The following is a 22,986-nucleotide window of genomic DNA, read 5'->3' on the forward strand; positions in this document are numbered from 1 at the left end:
CCAATGTTTCCTCAAGACTCCATGGAGATGTACAAAAAAAGTAACCTGGTTCCCGGCTGCAGACTGTGCAAACGGATACGCTGTTCACAGGTCTGATGTGCAGGGTTACATTGCGTTGATCGGGCCAAGCACGATAAGGATGGCAGTTCCGCCCAACTGACAAAAGCTTCTCCTTGGAGAGCGGCCGGGGAAACTTGCGGTAACAAACCGCATGCTTTGATAGCACAGATGTTTTCAATCTCGGCAAGGCACTGTGTGTAAACGTCGTCAACGCCTGTAGTGACTCAGTGTCCTTCGCTGTTTGCTCTGAATCTGGGTCGTTCCGCCAAGCAACAATTCGGTGCCCGAAATTGATACCCAGACGGAAGCGGCTGAGTCATGTTTTTTGAGTTGGCATGCCATGACTGTAGCAACTGTTTGTAAGTGAACACACAGCTGAAGATGAGAGAGACGTGCCCTCTGTGACGGGATATTATACAAATTTCCAGATGGACACTATCACACGGGTGTCACAACATCACGACACGGACCGACCTTTCGAACCTGGCGAGTGTTACATGAGACCTACCATCACGAGACCCCCGGGCAGAGGCTCATCGCTGCGTTATATAAATAGAGGCCCCTCTCCGACGCTCAAGACTGTTAGATGCTCTCAACAACGTCGTTGTAAGCCATTTTTTCAGTCTACAAACTATTGTCACAGATACACTGATCAAAAGCCAAGACTGAAAATGGCAATCCCTTACTCTAATGCCACCTGGGAAGTTGTGGATTCCATACCGCTCCTTCAGACAATCTTGACCAAACTACAGGGTTTGCCATCTAATCCCCCATCACTATTCGTGGACTTGGAGGGCATCAAGCTTGGACGATCCGGCTCTGTTTCTCTCTTATCAGTCCATGTGGCAACAACCGCAAAGACTTATATCATCGACATTTTCAAGTTGGGAGAAGAAGCGTTCACGGCCACATCAACAACAGGGACAAGTCTCAAAAACATATTGGAGTCTGAAAATACTCCCAAGGTGTTTTTCGACATTCAAAACGACTCCGATGCGCTATTCATCCATTATGGCATCAGAGTGGGCGGTATCAGAGACTTGCAAGTCATGGAGTTTGCAACACGCCGAGGTCCCCCTGCCAGGTTCATCACAGGCCTGGCAAACTGCATCAAATACGACTGCCCAATGACAGAGTCGCAAAAGCAAAGTTGGTTGCAGATGAAGGACCGGGCAGGGCGACTCTACGACCCGAACAAGGGCGGACGTTACGAGGTGTTCAACGAACGGCCGTTGCGAAGGGAGATATGCGAGTACTCGGCCCAGGATGTGGCTCTGCTTCCAAAATTATGGGAGGCCTACTCAACCAAGCTGAGCCATTCCAACAAGGCCTTTTGGCAAAGGATGGTTGATAATGCCACTCTGAAACGCATCAAGCAATCACAGAGCAAACACTATGATGGACAAGCGGAGTCCAAGAAATTCGGTCCTTGGACGGCTGAAGAGTTGGAAGAAGCTACCAAGTCCTGGAGAGAGGGTACTATGCAAGGGTGGCTGGAAAGGCGCCTAGAAGGATGAGACAATGGTAGCTCAACGGGAATTGCAGGATGTCTGTCGTGAGGATCAGCGTTTATCACTTGACCACCTTGTGATGCGGTCAGCAAACATGTTTGAATTTCAAGGTGAGACGCGTTATGCAAACTTGGCATTCAAAATGTGTATTGCGAGACGAGGGGTCCCATAGGGGCAGTTGTGTGTTCATCAAGACTTTTCGCTTGTTCAATGTCCGAGTTTACAAAATTTCCCTGGATCTGGCCATTCTAGTAGGGCTAGTGAATCAATCGTAGACCTCCCCCGATTTTTGATAGTAATATGCTCATGCCTTGCGCCTTTTGTTGCTACTGAAAGGGGGCATCAAAATGCCCGCGTCTCCCGTGGCTACCTTGACGGTACTATCCCCCTTTTTTGGTTCAAAAACATGAGCCCAGAGTTGGTTGACCCAGTGTGGATTTGCAGAAGACTTTGAACGAGACAGTTTATGGGCGTCTAATACAAACGGTCCTCAAGGTGTTCATGTCATATTAAGCTATGCCGCAACTTTAATAGCACAAAGTGTGCTACAGTAAAGAGAGACGGACTACGCCGGGAAATCATTCAATTGTAAGGGTAACTCGATAAGCTTATACAACCAGTCTATTATTTCTATACTTTTCGCCCTGCAAGATGCACGTAATATTGCCGAGGGATATCACGACGCGGGCTGTGCTTGGCTTCCCCCGTTTATCAGGCTACTAGGCAGCCCAATTATGTTCCTATTGAGTCAATGGCCCATTCCTGTGCTGGTAATGGCGTTGAGAGGGCGACTGCGTCTGGCGGATATCGCCCACAGCCCCGCGCCGTCCATCGGAAGTCGGCATTGCAGACCAGCTATTTGGGAAGACGACGATGCGCCACATGAACGGAATTTACCATCTGGACCCTTTGAAAAGTTGGGCGGAGACTACGAAGTGCTTGCTCTCAACATTCCAGTCCTGTTACCCTGGCAGGCACCCTGTCCGCCAAGCTCGCATCTTGGCCACACCCAAGGAGTTTGACTTTTCCAAAGCCCATGTGGCGGCGCCGTATAATATAAATATGCTTTGTGTTGCCCCGGAGAGTTTTCAGCCCCGAACTTGCCACAATCTATGTCCCTTGGTATACATCAGAACCGGCCCCCCGGGGCAAAACTCGCCAGGAGGTTGACGAAAGGCGTGGTACACGGGCGCAGGCGTGGAAATAGACATGTGCGGTCCATTCTAATGCAGGGCCATGTCGAGTTTTGGCCTCTTTTTGTCAGACAAGAAGTACATATACATACAACAAGTTGACCAGCGTAGGACAACGGCATACGCTACTACTCACTCTCCCTGAATACCTACCTCGTCTTCCCGAAAACAACACAGCATTACCTTTAGCCAGTATCGCACGCGCTTTTTCCATAACGCCACGATGAGAGCCACAGCCGCAATAGCCGCGGAAGCAATGCCTGCTATCGTGCCTGCGTCGAGAGTTGTTGGCGGAGGGGTCGGGGTGGTTGTTGGCGGAGGAGTAGTAGTGGTAGTTGTTGATGGAGAAGTGGTAGTTGTTGACGGTGTAGTGGAAGTTGTTGACGGAGGAGTAGTAGTTGTTGACGGTGTAGTGGTAGTTGTCTCTGGGGTAGTTGAAGCAGCCTGGCCAAAGCGGACAGTTAAAGGTGTGGAAGATGGACGGTAATCGGAGCAAAACCAGGCATAGTACCTCGGAGTCGCCGAAGTTGAGGGTTGAAACTCGTAAAATACACAATACGGCGATGCAGAGCTGCTGTGTAATCAAGGTGCAGACATGAGCCACAAGTGAACTATGTGCAGGCGGGCAGCTAAACATACCAAAAGAGAACTGATCCATATCGTGAACTACAAGTCTCGGCATCTAGACAGTCCTGCGCTCCCGAGGGGACACAATATCCCCACACAGCCGAGTTGCACCCAAGCCGTGAAGCGTACCAACCGGTTGTTGCGGTGTAGAAGGCGCAGGTACCCCCAGGACCGCACGTAAAAGCATCGCCTATTCGAGGCTAATTAGCAAAAGAATATCAACAGGACTGGTAGATTTTATACCAAGATTGCCATCAACGAAGCCGCAGGTGTCTACCTCTCTCTTGCGTATGTTGGGAGGAGTTATATATGGAGCTTTTGTAATACCTCCAGGGGCCTCGTGTTTATCGAGACAACTTGCTAGAACTGGGGCCCAAAACAATAATACAGCAAGTGTTGATAATTGCGCTTGCATGTTGAAGTAAAAAGGCAAAATTAGCAGGAATAGGCGCAAAGGATTCTGGTGAAACGCAAGCAGGACTCATCTCTTAATAAGAGCCAGGCTCGTGTTCCCGCGAATTCTGGGCAGTCTGGTGGCTAATCGCCTTCTCAACGCCTCTTGTCAGCCGTGGTGGACCTAAGCTTTATGCACATGATAGCAGTATTGACCGGTTACCAAATGCGAGATGCGCCTGGCCTCTATAATGATCAGAAAAATTGAAGGCTGAGCCAATCTGCCAACGGCTATGCCTAACGCCAAGTGGTCGAAGCCTGTTGGCACACCGGCTGAGACTTTTCATTGCATGCTGAGTCTGGAGAATCAGGCACTGGCGCATTTATACACGTCTTACGTGTCGGGCGGAGGATTCGTGGGAAATGATAAATAAAGACCTTGTTACTAAAATTCGTATCATAAGAACTCGTTCCATTCCTTGGTATTGTTAGATTTGGCATTTCTTGTAAAGTGCGAGGGGTCTTTCACCTAGTAGCCAGGCATTCAAGTGAGGCTGTAGATGTAGCCCTAACCCTAACCCTAACCATGTCTTCCAGACCCTCCATGACGAGCGACAAGTCACCATTCAGATTAGATCAATGCCAGATGCTTGGCCAGGGATTGGGCCAGGTCAATGTCGACCCCACACCCAGGCACTGGCGACTAAAGTACCAAGGTACAAAGTGATGACAGCCCTCGCCACACTAGCCGCACGCTAATGGCTGCCTCACAGGAGGTACCAGATACTTAGGTCACAGCCGACCTCAACACGGGAGGGTCAATTGGCACTCCGTCATGCTGCATCGGACAAACACGCTGACCGCGTCGCCAAATCTACCACTCGACCCCAACGTGGTCACCATCGCCACCGGTGTCGTCTTCCCTTGCGCACTCGAAGCTGATGGTTTCATTCCACCGGTTGCCTACGTCCACTTGCGCGCGCAAAAGATAATCGCACAACTGCACTGGCTTCCACGCCTCTCTCCCCTCGCTGCCATGGCGCGGAGCGTCAAACGTCCACGGCCTGAGCCGCACGCTTTTCACCAGCTCGGAAAGCAGGGTCGGTACGTTGCATCCTGACGAAGCGCTCTGAAATTTCCCCTCGTGTTCCCTTGCACTAAAACCTCTTCAAAGGAAAACCGGTATTACGCTCCAAGATCGAGGCGAACGCGACGAACATGGCATGCAGCCCATCGATTCCATCTTTTCTCCCCACGAAGCGAAACCTGCCTCCAACGACGATGTGTCTGGCGATTCTGAAGGCGCAGACATGAGTATTGCGTCTAGTAAGTGTACCCACAAATACGACCGACGAGACAGAGTTGCAGTCGCTGACATTTGCCAAGGCAGTGGTCCAGGGCCTCAGACACTGCTCAAAAACCGACACAGCATCACATATCCCATTCCGAAAAGCAGGTCTCCCATCAAGACCAAGTTGAACTCTCCCGCCAAGAGGAATCCCCATTTGGAGTTCCCCTCGTCGCCCTCGCGCAGCACCCTATTAGACGACAACACGGTTACGCGGAAAATTGACTTTGCCGCCCATTCCAGCAAACCACGACTGTCGACTGGAAAGGACGTGGGAAACGGCTTGAAAACGTCGAGGCCGTCTCTCCTGCGTTCAGAAGACGATGAATCAAATCCACCTTCAGACCCTATACTGGGACACCAGAACGACCCGACAATGTCAGACATGGTGGAGCAATCCATGCAACTGGTGAATGCTATGCACAGCGACAACTTTACGGCAGCAGGATTTGATCAAGGGCCGGACGATTTGCCGCCTGCAGTAGGCAACGATGACTTTCCTGAAGAGGAGCCACGGCTACCATCTGCCAAGCCATCACCGGCGAACCCGTCGCCAATACAGCAACCCCAACGAAAGCCTCCGCCTCAACCTCAGCCTATACCATCGATTTTCGGGACGAGAAAACGGCCATCGCTAGAAATAGTTGCAGAGGAAGACGAGTCCGAGAAAGATGAAAGGGAAGACGAGGAGGAGGAAAGAAGGGAAAAGCGACAACGCACGAGTATGCCACCGCCGCCACTACCACCACCGCCGCCCCTATCAAGGCCAAAAACTGCAGCATCAAGAGGAACTACTGCACCATTAATTTCGAAACCCAAACCACCTATACCCAAAACAGAAGTCAAACCAGTCAAGCGTGGAAGAGGGCGGCCGAGGAAAACCGAGCGACGGACCAAACCAGCAGACGAAGACGATGAAGGCGACGAGACCATCATGGAAATACAACGCGCCCCGCCCATGCCAAGGTCTAGAGGGCTGGTGTCTGTCCGAAATGAAGCCTCCGACACCCAGACGCGGTCAGGACGACGGTCATTCCGACCCCTGGAGTATTGGCGAGGCGAGCGAGTCGTCCGCGGTGAAGAAGAGGAGGCACAGGACGCAGATGGCGTCGAAACGGGCGATTTTCTCTTGCCGTCCACGAAACAAGTCATACGCATACCTGAAGACGCCCCGCCGTCAAGACGCGCGCCCAGAAGCAAAACACGAACCAAGGCCAAGTCGGTCGCGGTGGGAGAAGCCGTGCAAGAAGACGAGGAGCTCGAGGATTGGGAGATGGATGAGGGCACAATATCAGGCGGCATTGTGCTCTGGGAGCCAGAGCACGAATTCAACCCACCAACCGAGGCCGACGAAGTCCAAATGGTAGAAGATCGACTCGCCATCTCCGCGGATGCCATTCAAACGCAGGACATCCCCCTGGCCACGTTTCGCTTCGCAAAAACCCTCACGCTGCCATTTATGGGCGCCGGCGTGGTCGACCTGCCCCCGGGCGCGGAGAAGCGGCTCAAGAACTCGCGCAAGATGCACATGGTGTTTTTTGTGCACTATGGAAAAGTGCTCGTGACCATTAACAAGGAGCAGTTTCGCATATCGGCCGGCGGAACGTGGTTCGTACCACGGGGTGAGTTGTGACTACTACTTGCACCATTTTTATTGTTGCACAGGTTCTGACCATTTCGTAGGCAATTACTACAGCATAACGAATGATTACGAAGTTCCCGCTCGCATCTTTTTCGCTCAGGCGTGCGAGGTAGCTCCCCCGCTGGAGGAGGAGTTACCTGAGGGGAGTTATGAGGAAGAGCAAAAGACATGACGAGCGTGTATATATCGTGGCTGTGTTTATGGCATACCATGGGCGTTGCGGGGGGTCAAATACCACGGATTGGCGTTGGGACTGGGATTCATACGCATTGATGAATATACTTGCTTTCTGGGTCAATGTACTAGGCTGTGATTTGTTTCAAGGTTTAATGGACTTGTGGGTTCGGCGTCATCGTGGCTATCCACTGATTTGAATGCGAGATGTGTGCAGTGCTGTCGCTGGCAGGAATATACCCACCTATTTTTAAGTATATTCTAATATACTACGGTATATTACAGTATACTACTATATATTATAATATATAATAATATATTATAATATCTTAATATATACTTAAATATGTTATTAAATTATATAAAAAAATTATTTAAATAGTAAATACTTAGGTAGTAAAAAATAAGTACACCTAGTAAAAAGGTAAGCCCGCCGAGCAATTTTCGTCGTTGATGTCCAGTTCATCAACAGTCACGTGCTACATCTAATCGGAAATCGTGCCGTCTGCGAACCTGATGACCTCATTGGCGGTGGAGCTTGCCCAGCTTCCTGTCAGCTCCTGACGGAGCCAAAGCGTCATCCGCGAACCCTGAACTTGGTAAATCCGTTAGTAAGTACTGTCTCCGTCAACGGTTACGATGCACATGGTTGGTGAGTACGATTAACCCGATCAACATCTCCGAGTGCGACGCTCACAGGGACAGCACCCCACTGTGCGTGATTTCGGTGCAATGATTCCCAGACGGAGCCTGGCCACGGTGACCAGGTATCCTGGCATCGTGCGATCAACGGTTTCACTCAGACAACCTCTCCTCGGCGCCGTTGCTTGGCGCAAAAGCGGTCATGTTTTCCCTCGCAGACTTGCAGACCGGGCTTGGGAGAGTACGGCTGCTCCTCCCACGCCCCCTGCGACCCCATTTCCGTCCTCGCCCGCCTCTGAGCCAGCTTCATCTTCATCGTCGTCATCTGCAAACAAGGAACAAGAGACGGGCCATTTCGATGTAAAGCCCAATGAGTCGCTGTTCTTTTTCGAGAGTAAGCATATTGTCTAATCACACGATTGCAGGCTGACTTTACTTGCATTAGACATCTTCCCTAGGAAGCTGAGCTCTCTTTTGCGATATCCCACGGAAACTGATGGCGACATGACGGCATTGCTGCGCCGCTTCTACAGCGCGTCTGGCAGCGGCGGCAGCCTGGACCCAATTGCTTTTGTAAAGAGGGCTATTCCTGAGGACATGCCTGTCAAGGTGACGGAGATTCTGCCACGCTTGAAAGACGGAGGTGCATTTGTCAAGGTCCAATATGACGCGAGCATCAGTCCATCAGAAATTGAATGTAAGATTCTTCCATGATACGGCACCCGAAACTTTTGCTCATCATTCCAATCTTAGCAACGCTTTTGGAAAAGCTGGAGCAGCATCCGTTGAAGCCATGGTTTAGCCCCTTTCGGGGAATCAAGGCCCGTCTCGTCAAAGGCACCCCGTGGCTCGAAGATTTGTATCGATTTCCTTCGAGTTTGGTCAAGGTCGAATTTGTACCTCCGGAGCCTGGCGCGGCGGCCGAGGAGCTGTCCGAGGAGAACCTGTATAGCATGTTTCGCCGCTATGGCAAGATTGCCGATATTCTTCCTCAGCCTTTTGATTCCAAGGTTGTGCCAAAATACGCCCAAATTGGCTTCCCCAGATTGAGCGATGCCATCATGGCCCGAAACTGTATGCATGGATTCGTCGTCACCGAGTCCATGGGCGGTGGCAAGACGGGAACCCTACTCCGACTGTCGTACGTCAAAAAGGTCAAGGCGCACAGCATATGGAACTGGCTGACAAGCCACCCGCGTATCGTTATCCCCATTCTTGCTGCCATACTGGCTGGTGCTTCAGTCATGATTTTCGACCCCATTCGTACCTTTTTCATCAAGCTCCATGTCTCACACTCGTTGAGGTTCACCGAATCGCGACTGTACAAATGGTTCAAGTCTCAAACAGACAGCCTTTCCTTCAAAAGCAGCAGGCACATGGACGGCTTGAATACGGTATGGAACCATCGACGCGATGTCATTGACCAGCTTCAAAATTGGCTCGATGGTAGCACTTTTATAGTCATTACGGGCCCCAGAGGATCGGGCAAAAGCGAAATGGTCATGGATCAAGCCTTAGCCGGGCGCAAGAATGTCCTCCTCGTGGACTGCAAGCCCATTGTGGATGCCAGCGGCGAGGCTGGTACCATCAAGCGACTGGCGGGAGCGGTTGGGTTTCGGCCCGTCTTTTCATGGGCAAACAGCATCAGCAGCTTGATCGACTTGGCTGTGCAGAGCACCACCGGCGTCAAGGCAGGCTTCTCCGAAACCTTGGACACCCAAGTCAGCAAAATCCTGCATACCACGACGGGCGCGCTCAAGCAGATTGGGCTGTCGTCCCGATCCAAGCACGACAAGGACGCGCAGTTGTCTGAAGACGCATATCTGGAAGCCCACCCCGAAAACAGACCAGTCATTGTCATTGACAACTATCTGCACAAGAATGAGGAGATAACGATTGTGTATGACAAGATTGCCGACTGGGCAGCCTCCCTTGTCCAGAACAACATTGCCCACGTCATCTTCCTCACCTCGGACTCTTCCTACTCCAAGCCGCTCTCGAGGGCAATGCCTGACCGCGTTTTCCGCACGCTGTCGCTGGGGGACCTGGAACACAAGGTGGCCAAGAACTTTGTCACCAGCAGACTTGCCGAAGACAATCCCGAGAGTGCAAAAGCATCTGTCGAGGACGGAAAAAAGACGGCCAAGCACATGGACCTCACAGGCTTGGACGAGTGCATTGAAACCCTCGGCGGCCGCCTGACAGACCTGGAATTCCTGTCAAGACGCATCAAAGCTGGCCAGACGCCACGCCAAGCCGTCGACGAAATTGTCGGCGAGACGGCCACCGACATTGTCAAGATCTTCCTCATGGGCAAGACGACCGAGTCGGACAAGAAGTGGTCCGCCGAACAGGCATGGCACCTGATCAAGTCGCTCGCCGATGCCCCGTCCCTGCGCTACCACCAAGTGCTCCTCTCACCGGCCTTTGCCTCGTCGACGTCGAGCAACGCCGCCGACGGCGAGGCCGCGCTCGAAGCGCTCGCCAGCGCAGAGCTCATCGCCCTCAAGTCGCACCAGGGCCGCCCCAAGCTCATCAGCGCCGGCAAACCCCTCCACCAAGCTGCCTTTTCCGTCCTCGTCGGAGACCGCGTCCTCAAGGCCAAGATGGACATGGCCATCATGAAGGAAATGGCCAAGACAGAAGCCAAGACCATTGACGCCGTGGAGACGGAGCTCTCCTTGCTGGGACAGCTGCCGAGACAAACGCTCGAGACGGCCGGCCGGGTGACGTACCTGCTAGAGAAGCTGGACGCCAGCCAGCGCAAGATAGACGACTTGGAGAAGCAGATGGTTGGACTGAAGAAGGTACTCGTGGAGGAGTACTAGTGTACCATTATATCCCCTTTGTTTTTTGGCAGCGCCAGACACCTCTTGCTATGGCGACGCTTACAAAAGCTCTGCTCATTCTATATCCACTGCCGCCTTTCTCTTGCGACGGCTCCCAATGTACTATTACGCGGTATACTGTAATACACCGTAGTATACTATAATATACCGTGGTATACTGTAATATACCGTGGTATACTATAATATATTATAGTATACTAGAATATACCGTAGTATATTATAATATACTGTAGTATATTATAATATATTGTAGTATACTGTAATATACCGTAGTATACTGTAATATATTATAGTATACTATAATATACCGTAGTATACTGTAATATACCGTGGTATACTGATCCCTGCTTTACTAGATTTTCTTCGTCTGCTTCCTGGCTGCTGCCTTGAACCCCGTCGGCCCGATCGCCCAACACACACAAGTCTCGAAACCGACCAAAGGTTCCCAACCATCTATTAACCACTACAAAATACATCTGTCTAGAAAGGTGTGCCTTGACATCTGTGTACTGCATGCCGTGTATACTCTCATATCTCAAGTCATGGGCGTCACGATGCGTGTACAGACGGTCTATTTTTCTCGTCTCTTATTGTTCTTGGCCCGGTATAGTCCAATACTGTGTTATCAGATTTTACGCTTGCACAATACACGTATCATGCCTGTTATTTCACTTGACTAATGTGCGATACAATTCAAACCTTGATATTTAGGTCATGGCTTGGTTTTTTCGTCTCAATGACCATGCTTTTCCTATTCATCACCTTCGTCGCTATTGATGTCCTCGTCGTGGGAACATTGCTCATCAAACGTGCAAATCTCTCACACAGCATGACGTCTTGTGGGAGTCGCCTGGTATATGTTCGCAGCGCCCGATGATAACAGGCTATGCAATTTTTTCGGGGCGAATACATAGCCTCGGCTATCTTTGCTCTTGTTAAGACGCTTGTTTGCCCATGTCAAAACGACATGCATGATTGACGTGTTGTGGCCTGCATCGCGAGGCTAGAAAAATGCAGTTCAAATCGCGTAGACAAAGCAATAAAGCAGCATCGCACACGGGCGCATCAAGGCTGAAACTATATGGGTGGCTGGTCTCGACGAAGTTGGCGTTTGGAAAGTCGACACTTGTGACTGAACTATCCTCGCCGTTATACGGAAAGCCACCAAGAAAAGGGAATGGTTTCGCTAGTGTGGCCTACGCAATATCAATACTTCTCCTACAGGGCGGTAAAGACGAGTCCTTTCATGCTGAAGCTACCATTAGACCACCAATATATCATGGCCACGTCTACGTCATTATATAGACTTGTCAATAAGCAGAGAAAATAATACACCATCGAATGTCCAACCTTATGCCTTCACAGCACTCATGATTCGTATCCCATATCTTTCCGTACGCCTTTCCTTCTCTCTTCCTCCATCCGCCTCCATTCGTCGTCACCAACGGTGGGTGCATCCACCGGCACATTAAACGCAGACCCGGGCGGCATCCTCTCCGTCCGCCTCTCCCACACGTCCTCACTGTTGGGCTTCCCGTCGCCGTACCTCCTGTACGCCTTGTTGCGGTAGTGCGTCCTGACCATGTTGGCTTTCAACTCCCCCGTATAAGACTTCGTGCGCATGCAGAACCAAAAGTCGTCCCAGTGTTCGCTGCAGGAGCGCATATTGCCGTAGCGGTAGACCGAGTTGAATTGGCCGCCGAGGCCGTTGCAGCTCCATGCGAGGTCGAAGGCTTGTCGGCAGCTCATGTCTGTGGGGAGGAGGGACTCGGAGAGGGCGTCGCCGACGGGGGCATCGGGTACGTCGCTGTCGGTGGATTTGGCCGACGCCTTCAGGGCCAGCCAGGATGTTATAGATGATGAAGAGGATTCGTTTTCTGATGAAGGGGTGGCTCGTTGGTTGGTTGAGGGCTGCTCGGGGTCGTGTTTGAAGAGGTCAAAGAACTTTTGGATCTCTGGGTCGACGGGTTCGTTTGGCGCGGCGGATTGCTCTGTTGGTGGTGTTGGGGCGGCTTTCTCCTCAGTAGGAGGTTTTGAAGATGACGACCAGAGCCAGCCCATTGTGTTTGATTTGTTGGTTGGGAGTCGTGGCGAGAGAATGATATGGTGTTTGAGGTAGACTCGAGAGCCTAGTAGATTGTATCGATGGATTGTCGACCAATGCGGTTCGGCGACGCTGGTCTGTGTTATGGTGAATTGTAATAGCGAGCTGGTCGCAGCGTCGTAATTCGGGCGAGGGGAAGCTTCCTTTGCAAAACGCCAAAAGCAGCGACGGCTAATATGCATGCGACCGTCCAATGATGTACGCTATGGTATTGGTTACATCCCTGTGGTGTTCAAATGTTTCTTTGCAACATTGAATGGATGGTCTGACGTGCGGGTTAACTGAATCGCCGGGGCCGGGAGGTTCAAAAAGCATCAATGACCCGACGCTCAGCATCGGGTTCGCAGCCCAAAACGCAGCCCTCCGATGCCGGCAGGTTGGGGGAATTGTCTCCATGACAGCAAAATGACTAGTATTTGAGATGCAAAAATTTTATGCTACGCAAGACTCGTCAAACTACACCCAGTAGCACATACAAAAATGACAGCACCCAAATCACCCACACCCGTCATCATCCGGCCGGCAAACTCCACAGATCTGCCCGCCATCAAAGCCTGCTTCCAAGAGTACACGGACTGGCTCGACGAAGACATTTCGTTCCAAAACTACTCGGAAGAATTTGCCAATCTCCCAGGCAAATATGCCCCTCCGACCGGGGGGCTCATCCTCGCCGTGGACGAGCCTTCAGGCGATGTTCTAGGATGCATTGCGTTTCGGCCACTCAACCTGGACGACGACTTTGTACAGTCACGGCAAGGAGGTGTTCGCAGCTGCGAACTGAAGCGTCTATATGTCTATCCGAAAGCGCGAGGGCGCCAAGTCGCTAGGAAACTGATTCAGCAAGCCATCAAGACCGCCGCGCAAATTGGCTACGACGAAATGTTTCTGGATACGCTGCCCAAGATGCAGCCAGCCATCGGGCTTTACAAGTCAGAAGGGTTTACTTTGACGCAGCCATATTACTATAGTCCGCTGGACGGGGTACTGTTCTTTTCAAGGCCCCTGGGGTCGGAAGACGCAGAACATGGACAAAACACGCCCTCATATCCCTGAAGGTGGTGCAAAAAAAATAAACACGTCGACTCGTTGGGCTTGTCTGCTGCGGTCGCTCCAAACCACGACGCCTCTAGGCCAGAGTCCCAGCTCGGTACATTACCGAAGTCCATTCTAGCCTGTGACAAAATACATTTGCCCATGAAGAAGGATACACTAATATGCTAGAGTATTATAGTATAGTGCGCGATACTCAGGTGCCATTTGGTTAAATATTTTTGTCATCCTATTTATTTTGGCCGAGGTGTGGTAGCACCACAGATATCGCGTTGGACTGGTTTGCCAAGTCCGTTACCTCTCAGACGGCAGGATACTTTGCAAACGGGCTTGCAAACTCCAAGCCCTCAAAGGCTACTTTGCCTCCCGAGCCCAACACGACTGCACTGAGCCGAAGATGAGTCAGGTCGTTGGACAGCGCGAATTTGAGCAAAAATAAGTAAACAAGTAGTTGTATAGAATCATTGCATATCACAGCAACACACGGCTCCCGTAGGAAGCAGCATGGCGTGTCCTTGGCGAAACTTTGGGCAGGTATTCGGCATCTTGGACTTCATTACCACTTGGCATACAAAGATGATAGTCACAGGGCACCCTAGGCTAGAAAGAAGTCAAATCTCTTGCAAATCACTAGTAGTATAATGACAGCTCAATTCTTCCATGGCATGCTACGATCATCGCCGTAGTTGGGCAGTAGGGTAGGCCACATGGCATCGCAATGTTTGAACCATCAATTTGCACCACCGTATCCAATGCTGACCAGAGAAAGAATTTCGGATGAAGCAAGCATAAGGCTGAGGTGGCTTGACAAAACAGGGGTGCTGGCCGCTTGAACGGCTGTCAGTCTGAACTGCGGAAGCGTCATGACGCGCGGTATGCCGCCTCGTCTGTACCGTAAGCCTCACTGATCATTCCACAATCCAGTCATGATGGACCCAAATGCAGTGGTACGCCATGTATGCAACCCCTTCCTGACTCCTGCAGCCAGAGCATTAGTCGGTTATTGTAAGACGGTTATGTGGATGAGGCAGGGCGAGAGGCTGGAGAGGCCGAGCGGTTGAGGCTGCCATCGGTCCATTCCGGGGCTGCATCATCCGAATTCCCTCTTTGGGATACTCATTCGAGATGCCAGAGGTCAGCCATTCGAAGACCCATCTATGGATGATATTTGGCACTGATGATTGGCCACAAAACCCCTGGTGCCCTGTGTCTCAACCCAGCCCTACAATGATGGCCGTTGGCAACGAAGTGGACAATTACTCTGTGCATGCGCAGCTCATGACGGACCCACGCAGCATGTTGCAACTTGGCTGCCGTATTCTTCGCTTTTCTTACGGCGTGAGGGCAGTGTCATGTGTGGGGATTGTGCGGCTTTGGAAACCCATTCGACCATTTTCCCAATTGGAAACATTGCCCGAGTGTTTCGGGAATGAACATGTACTGGCTTACGCTGTTACGCGTGGCGTTGAGGCCTCGGGGGCATGCGTCAGAATGGAATTTTTTTAATTTCGTGGTGATTGGTGTGGAGATGCAATTCTTGTTGAATACATATAAGATCCATCTCTATGCGTTTGAATGAATTAGAGTCTGAGTGTCCAGAATCCCAAATACCTCGTCATTTGTTCTCAGTGTCACTGGACGTGGAGCTGGGTTACAAGTGAGGGCTTCAAATATTCAACCAGGCAACATATACAACTATCACGCGGTACACTATAATATATCATAGGATATTAAGATATACTTAGAGATAGGTGAGTATATTGGGGTATACTTGAAGATAGGCAAGTATATTCTTGCCAATAACGCCAGACTCGTTCTTAATCCAAGGTAGGACCGCTACCATGGCGACATACATCTACAAACGCTACATCAGCCCTTCGAAAACCACACCGCCAAAGCCGTCACTCCCCAAATCATGCAGGCATCGTCACGGCAGCGAGCCAGACTCGCCCCCCTGCATGGAGTGCAAAGCAGAGAAGAGCAGAGCCACGAAATACAGATGGAAGATTATCCTGGGCTTGATTTCACCGTACGCCCTGCAAGCCCTCGACGCAACAATGTAAGACCCCCCTCCCATGAGAAACTCCTTGCGCCAGCGACTGACGTACCCCGTTATAAAGCATCGCCAGTGCCCTGCCCTGGATCGCAAGCGACTTCAACCAGCTGTCGCAGCAGAACTGGATCGTGTCCGCATTCACCCTCTCCTCGGCGGCGTTCATCCCCTGCTGGGCGCAGATGGCCGACGTCTTCGGCCGGTACGTCTCCCTCACGGCCGCCATTCTCATCATGATGGTTGGAAGCGCCTTGTGTACGGGCGCTCCCACCACCGCCTTCCCCATGCTGCTTCTCGGCCGCGGCTTTCAAGGCGTCGCCGCCTCGGGGCTCAACGTCGTGGTTCGAACAATCCTCGCCGACCGCGTAACCTTGAAGGAGAACGCCAAAAACTGGGCCATCTTTGCCATTGTGGGTGGCGTGTCGTATGGTATCGGCCCCGTCATTGGGGGCTATCTCTCTGGGTCCAATTGGCGATGGTGCTTTGGGATCAATCTGCCCGTTGGAGCCGTGGCACTTATTGCCGTCTTTTTCGTCCTCCGGAAGGAACTCCTCGGCCCGCAGCCTATTCCCGAGCTGGACGAGACTGTCGAGACTGGCCAGAGGTCCAAGTTTGCAGCTCGGCTAAAGACGGTGGATGTTGGTGGTCAGGTTCTGTTTGTCCTGGGGTTCGGTCTAATTGTCCTGGCGTTGACGTGGGGTGGTGCGACGTACTCTTGGAACTCGGCGCCTGTTCTGGTGTCGCTTGTTTTGGGCCTTGTATTTTCATTGGCCTTTTTCATCTGGGAAAGATTGCTATCGCCGAGAAGAATGCTCTCTATCAAGCTGCCCAAGCAAAGGGCCATGATTCCGTGGGCCATGTTGACGAATCGAGATGTTGGACTGATCTTTTACACGGAAATCGCCACTGGCATGGCCTTGTTTTCGGTAAGAAGACTTGTGCACGCAGGTTCGGAGAGGCCCCGACTAACGAGTCTAGGTTCTGTTCTTTTGCAATATCTACTTTATTGCGGTCTTGGTAAGCGACCTGGATAGTGGTAGCTGGGACGAAAAGAAAGGTACTAATGATAGGATCAGGGCTATTCTCCAGACAAGGCTGGATTGCAGCTGTTGTACTTTGTTCCTGGAATGGGAGTCGGTGTTTACCTGTGCTCCTTTGTTTGTAATAAGTGGCCTAGAATGACCTTTCCACCTCTCTTCTTTGGGACCCTCATAGAAGCTGTCGGCATCGGCATGCTAGCATGGACGTTGTACAATGAACATCTCCCCAGTATATTTGGGATGATGGCCTTGACGGGTGTTGGCATCGGGCTGCGATTCATGGTTGCGCCTCTTCATGGAATCGGCATCTTCAAGAAGCATCGCGCGGCGCTCATCGGGCTGATGGCTATCGCCACCCCGTTCGGAGGAACCATTGGCCTGACTATAATGTCGACAGTCTTCAACAATACTTCGGGCCTCGATTATAAGCATAGCGACTTTTCCAAGATTCAGGAACCGGGTGACCTTGGGGCTGCGCAGGCCGTCTACGACGCCAAGGTAAGAAAGCTTCCCTGTTATATGCCATGCCAAGAAAACAATGCGCTGGTGCTGAATATGGCTTGTAGATGGGGGTTGTGTGGGCATACGTTGCCATTGTTCCCTTCATGGTTGTGGTTAGTATGACTCTCTTCCCGTTTGTCATGACAATCTAACAAACGGGTTTAGTCCTTTATCTGCTGCTTCTTCCTCGGGAACGTAAAACTGGGAAACCAGTCAGCAGTCGATGACGATGAAGCCAATACAAACATAGTTTTTACAGAACCATACTTGTGGACTTTGATCAGAGGGAGGACCGCCCAAGCCGAAGAAGTGGCCATTCGTTTGGAGAGCTCACACAGTAAAGACGACCCAAAGGGAGGACCTGGAAGGGAGATGGTGTAATCGTTTCAATGTAATGGTCAAATAGTTGATAACAAAATCTACTTGAATACATTTTTTTCAAGACAGGGTAAGGTGCTTGTTGTTGATACTATCATAGCTAGGAAGGTTTGTACAAAAGGGTCAATCCAGCATGCCGGCTGCGATTAGCTTTCTCACATGGCCCCTTGACCAATTCGGGGACGTAACAGACACCGGCGGCGTGAACCGAGAGGCAGCTGATGTATCCTGTCGGAATATTGCTTCGGCAAGCCAGGCGATTAGATCGACCAGAGTCACTAGACGGAATTGACGAGATGCGCCGAGCTGAATGAGCCTGCCGGAAGGTCCGCAGCAGCTATCCAACCGAGGCCCGGATTGACTTGGAAGCCTCCTAAATTGAAGCTGCTGCAAAAGGCCAATGGAAAGAGGCGGCATTGACTGGCTGCGTGATAGTTTCCAGCGGGAGGCGAACAGTACTTGACCAGATCAGGTACCAGGCTACCGCGCTCTATCTTATTGAGGACATGCCGTTATAGTAGGGTGTCCTCGGTGGCCAAAAATATTTTGCGACGGACTGGAGCTGACAGAATTGGTCTGGCGGTTTGCAAAATGGAGGCTGCCCAAGCGCCCCACGGGTTCCACCTGTTGTCTCGTCAGGTTTTGAGCTCCCAGTCCAGATTGTGAACTTTGTTGGTCCACCGATATTGGGCAGTAAAGGTGTAGTTGGATGGATTGACTTTGGGCCGAGTCGCACCATCCGCCAGTTCCGTAGCAGGTCTTTGAAGCTTCCATCAAGTATCAGCACACCAGACTGCTTGGCTACCTTTGCCTAACATCGAGTATACATGACATTGCAGAATCTCAGATTGTCTAGTATCTGCTTTGGTACAGTGTTTTTTTGGCTCCTACCGCGTGCTCCTGAAGAGTACTGCACAGGCAATAGTGAAGCTGCCGGAATCTGCGGTCGACTGCAGTCAACATGGTCATGATCAGGCCATGCTGAGTTTTCGAGGCGTTTCTCTCGTGCGGGTTTTCGCCGTAGTGTTTCGCGATCGAGTCTCACTGAACATGACGGAACCTGGGGCCTGCGACCGAGGGGGCTGTTCACTTGCCAACGATTGGCGTGTGCACTGCAGGCTCTTTCAACCAGGCTGTGCCGTCGGCCTTGTTGGTGCTCACAAAAGCAGCGCGTTTGAGATTCTTTGTCGACTCCAAATTTGACCGCCACTTGATGTCATCCAAAGCTCCCTCCCGAAAATTCCATGAACTCGATGCGGGGCAGCGGCGAAGGTAAACGCAACTTTTTTCCCTCCTACACACCCGGTGACTCAATTACGTACCTTGTACATCCGTCTCTGCCAGCCCCGCCCGTTGTCAAGCTCAACACAATTTTTTTTTTTCTGTTTCCAGCACTGGAGCAGGCTAGAAAGCGCTAGACGCAACCAACACCTGCCCCTCCCCCCACTGTGGCCCGACGTGATTGGGCAGAAAGTGCACGATTGCCCGCGAAGGTGCTGCGGCATTCTGGCGCCCCCTGCAAGGTTCGAGTGGGCTCCCGCGAAAGCCTTGGAACAGAGTGGAAGCTCATCGAAGCATCCCACTTTGGTTTATTTATCTACCTCTCACATTTTGCTCTCACCTCTCTCATCCTCATTCTCATTCCATTCTTCATCTCCTCCATCCTCTCTACACCCTCTCTTCACTCTACCGTCTTTCTCAATCCAATCAAACTCACTGATTTGAATTGGGTCTTCAACACACACCAAGATACCCGACTTTTTCTCCCCCGCCACACTCGCATCACAACCACCACAATGAGCGGCAAGGTCACTGCTGTTGGTATCGATCTGGGCACCACGTACTCGTGCGTTGGTGTCTTCGACCAGGAGAAATGTGAAATCATCGCCAACGACCAGGGTAACCGAACGACCCCATCATACGTCGCCTTCAACGACACCGAGCGTTTGATCGGTGATGCCGCCAAGAACCAGGTCACCAAGAACCCTGAGAACACAGTCTTTGACGCCAAGCGATTGATTGGCCGAAAGTTTTCCGATGCCGATGTCCAGGCCGACATGAAGCACTTCCCCTTCAAGGTCATCGATAAGTCCGGCAAGCCCACTGTCGAGGTCCAATACATGGGCGAGACCAAGACCTTCACACCTGAGGAAATCTCATCCATGATTCTCATGAAGATGCGTGAGACCGCAGAGGCTTTTATTGGAGAGACTGTCAACAATGCCGTCATCACTGTCCCTGCCTACTTCAACGACTCTCAGCGTCAGGCTACCAAGGACGCTGGTCTCATCGCCGGCCTGAACGTCCTGCGAATCATCAACGAACCCACTGCCGCCGCCATTGCCTATGGCTTCGACAAGATTCGCCCTGAGGACAAGGACAGGGATGATATCCCCGAGCGCAATATCCTCATCTTCGATCTTGGTGGTGGTACTTTCGATGTTTCCCTCCTCGCCGTTGCCGGAGGTGTCTTTGAAGTCAAGTCCACTGCTGGTGACACTCACTTGGGTGGTGAGGACTTTGACAACCGACTGGTGAACCACTTTGTTAATGAGTTCAAACGCAAGCACAAGAAGGGTAAGAGCGCTCTTTTCTAACATATTTGAGCATTTTTGAGTACATTTGGATGTATTTGAAGGTGCTCGAGTATATCTCAGTATAGTCAAGATGAACATGAAGCTAACTTCGCAACAGATCTCACCACCAACTCACGTGCTCTGCGCCGTCTTCGAAGTGCCTGTGAGCGTGCCAAGCGCGCTCTGTCTTCGGCTTCTCAGACCTCTATCGAGATCGACTCTTTGATGGAGAACATCGACTTCTACACTTCCATCACCCGAGCTCGTTTCGAAGAGCTTTGCCAGGATCTCTTCCGTTCTACCATGCAGCCCCTCGACCGCGTCATCTCGGATGCCAAGATCGACAAGAACCAGGTTGACGAGATTGTCCTCGTCGGTGGCTCTACCCGTATCCCCCGTGTCCAGAAGCTCATCACTGAGTACTTCAATGGCAAGCAGCCCAGCAAGTCCATCAATCCCGACGAGGCTGTCGCCTACGGTGCTGCTGTCCAGGCTGCTATCCTGTCTGGTTACAACTCCCAGACCACCAGCAGCATTCTGCTGCTCGATGTCGCTCCTCTGTCTCTCGGTATTGAGACCGCTGGTGGCATGATGACCAAGCTTATCCCCCGTAACACCACCATTCCCACCAAGAAGTCCGAGGTCTTCTCTACGTTCTCCGACAACCAGCCTGGTGTGCTTATCCAGGTCTTTGAAGGTGAACGTCAGCGCACCAAGGACAACAACCTGCTCGGCAAGTTTGAGCTCACTGGTATTCCCCCCGCTCCCCGTGGTGTTCCCCAGATTGAGGTCACCTTTGATCTTGATGCCAATGGTATCATGAACGTCTCCGCTGTTGAGAAGGGCACCGGCAAGTCCAACAAGATTGTCATCACAAACGACAAGGGCCGCCTGTCCAAGGAAGAGATTGAGCGCATGCTGGCTGATGCCGAGAAGTACAAGGAAGCTGATGAGGCTGAGGGTCGCCGTGTCGGCGCCCGAAATGCCCTTGATCACTACGCTTCCAACCTGCGCACCACCCTTCAGGAGCCTGGCGTTGATGAGAAGCTTGACGCCGGCGATAAGGAGAAGCTCGCCGCCGCTGCCGACATTAGCTCTTGGCTTGACCAGAACGAACAGGCCAGCGCCGACGAGTATGAGGCCAAGCAGAAGGAGATTGAGGCCATTGCCAACCCCATCATGATGAAGTTCTACGGAGCTGGTGGCCAAGCTGGCGGCATGCCCGGCGGCATGCCTGGTGGTCCGGGCGGTCCTGGCGGCTTCCCTGGCGCTGGTGGCGCTGGTGGTGCTGGTGGCGATGACGGCCCTACCGTCGAGGAGGTCGACTAAATTCCTTGATACCCATGGCTTTCATCAGACTGGCCCAAAAATGTGGAGGATCTACGGGGTGTCTTGAGATGATTTTTAGAGTTTGCTTTAATTTTTTCGCTTTGCATTCGCGGTTATGAGCAAGGGATACAAAAACTGGGTTGATTACCTGGACTGTACTTTAATGAGTTAAATGAATAAAATGGCATAGACCTAGCTGAGTTCACAATTGCAATGTATGTGACTGACATGACTGAGTGATTCACCTTGCATGGTTCTATCTTGATTGTTTGTATGGAGAGTGGTACAAATAACATGATGCATACCTACAATGAGACGCAAGAGGACTTGAACCATGTCAAGTGCCTGGCTATCGCGATCAATGCCGTAATATATCATGGTATATTGGTGTATACTTTTTGGTGAGCAAATATATTCTGCCATAAATTGTATCTGAGCTTGCAATTGTCACGTACGTGGCTGCAGTGAAGGTTTTGTGAACGCGAACTCACACTGTGCTGACTTCCAGCCCAGCCTGGCTGTGAACGCGGAAACAAGGGAGCTCTCCGCCTAATTAGAAACAGAAAACTCGAAATTTTCATCATGGCCAAACTTTACGAAAAAAGCCCTGTGCCCCAAATCCAACGCTGCGCCACACACAACCCCTTTGCGCTGCGAGATTGACAGAGGCGATGAAACAAATGACAGCGCGGAAGTCTTTGAAATACGCTTTGTCAAGGAAAGGAAATTCCGGACTTTCCCCCCATTCATCATCTCGTTACCGTGTGGCAAACATCGGAATCCAGCAGGATGTTACACGGACAAGGCCCACCAGATCGTGAAGCCCAACAAACGGGCTTCACCGACAAACGACCTGTTGGTTACACAGATTGAACACGTGCCCGGGCAAGAGCCCGAGATATGGCCGTTCCTTTTTTATGTATATAGTGGTTACTTGTCTTTCCCCTCGTCTTGGAAAACCAAGGACCTTTGACACCCTTCATACGAAATCTAGGCCCTTTACTTTAGGCCCTTTACCAAGCCCTTGCCACACAGGAAGAGATACTATCAACTACTACCTGTGTAAGGCCACCCTCCAACCCACTCGAAAAACTCTGAAAGTTATCAGAAAATATCGAAAAACAGTCACCCACCACTAGCGGGACACCAATTCAAAGGGCAGTCGCAAATACGACTCCAGAATAAGCCGGATAAGGACAAGGAGGAGGAATTTGAGGAGGAAGATCACGATAACGCCCAAGAGGTAAAATTTGAGGCACCTGAGGACCTCAGCGAACTGGAAGAAATCCAGGAAGTGAAAAGTTTGGTGGATAGATTTGGCCCCCCAGGGCGGGACGACGCCGCCAAGGCGTTTGAACACTTCGGAATTTATAGAATGGGAAACAAAACGGCCGCGGCTTGGACTGCCCAGGACGCGTTGTACACCGGCTTACGCGATTTTACACGAGCCGGAGGCCGTCTCAACGATGATCATCCACGAATACAAACAACGAGACAAACACAACCACAAACAAGG

At 51.4% G+C, this 22,986-nt stretch overlaps 7 protein-coding genes across 7 annotated transcripts; 6 read left to right on the forward strand and 1 right to left on the reverse strand.

Annotated features, from left to right (window-relative positions):
• Positions 1-731: 731 nt before the first annotated feature.
• On the forward strand, positions 732-1,577 carry G6M90_00g050520 (uncharacterized protein; the record flags this gene model as incomplete). Its single annotated transcript, XM_014689671.1, has 1 exon — positions 732-1,577. One exon carries the CDS (start codon positions 732-734, stop codon positions 1,575-1,577), a length of 846 nt encoding a protein of 281 aa, XP_014545157.1.
• Positions 1,578-4,619: 3,042 nt separating this feature from the next.
• cnp3_0 (Inner kinetochore subunit cnp3) lies at positions 4,620-6,946 on the forward strand (the record flags this gene model as incomplete). The annotated part of the gene is made up of 4 exons (XM_014689672.1): positions 4,620-4,888; positions 4,959-5,110; positions 5,171-6,754; positions 6,816-6,946. The coding sequence occupies 4 exons, from the start codon at positions 4,620-4,622 to the stop codon at positions 6,944-6,946; spliced, it is 2,136 nt and encodes a 711-aa protein (XP_014545158.1).
• Positions 6,947-7,680: 734 nt separating this feature from the next.
• Positions 7,681-10,418, forward strand: YME2 (Mitochondrial escape protein 2; the record flags this gene model as incomplete). The annotated part of the gene is made up of 3 exons (XM_014689673.1): positions 7,681-7,984; positions 8,036-8,287; positions 8,344-10,418. 3 exons carry the CDS (start codon positions 7,681-7,683, stop codon positions 10,416-10,418), a joined length of 2,631 nt encoding a protein of 876 aa, XP_014545159.1.
• Positions 10,419-11,807: 1,389 nt separating this feature from the next.
• EMI1 (Early meiotic induction protein 1) lies at positions 11,808-12,500 on the reverse strand (the record flags this gene model as incomplete). Its single annotated transcript, XM_014689674.1, has 1 exon — positions 11,808-12,500. The coding sequence occupies one exon, from the start codon at positions 12,498-12,500 to the stop codon at positions 11,808-11,810; it is 693 nt and encodes a 230-aa protein (XP_014545160.1).
• Positions 12,501-13,023: 523 nt separating this feature from the next.
• G6M90_00g050560 (uncharacterized protein) lies at positions 13,024-13,596 on the forward strand (the record flags this gene model as incomplete). Its single annotated transcript, XM_014689675.1, has 1 exon — positions 13,024-13,596. The coding sequence occupies one exon, from the start codon at positions 13,024-13,026 to the stop codon at positions 13,594-13,596; it is 573 nt and encodes a 190-aa protein (XP_014545161.1).
• Positions 13,597-15,434: 1,838 nt separating this feature from the next.
• aflT (Efflux pump aflT) lies at positions 15,435-17,568 on the forward strand (the record flags this gene model as incomplete). Its single annotated transcript, XM_014689676.1, has 6 exons — positions 15,435-15,652; positions 15,714-16,572; positions 16,625-16,663; positions 16,723-17,184; positions 17,253-17,300; positions 17,353-17,568. The coding sequence occupies 6 exons, from the start codon at positions 15,435-15,437 to the stop codon at positions 17,566-17,568; spliced, it is 1,842 nt and encodes a 613-aa protein (XP_014545162.1).
• A 1,793-nt stretch (positions 17,569-19,361) lies between these two features.
• On the forward strand, positions 19,362-21,470 carry hsps-1 (Heat shock protein; the record flags this gene model as incomplete). Its single annotated transcript, XM_014689677.1, has 2 exons — positions 19,362-20,142; positions 20,260-21,470. The coding sequence occupies 2 exons, from the start codon at positions 19,362-19,364 to the stop codon at positions 21,468-21,470; spliced, it is 1,992 nt and encodes a 663-aa protein (XP_014545163.1).
• Positions 21,471-22,986: the final 1,516 nt, after the last annotated feature.

Source organism: Metarhizium brunneum, chromosome 2, assembly GCF_013426205.1.
Source record: "Metarhizium brunneum chromosome 2, complete sequence".
Lineage (NCBI taxonomy): Eukaryota > Fungi > Ascomycota > Sordariomycetes > Hypocreales > Clavicipitaceae > Metarhizium > Metarhizium brunneum.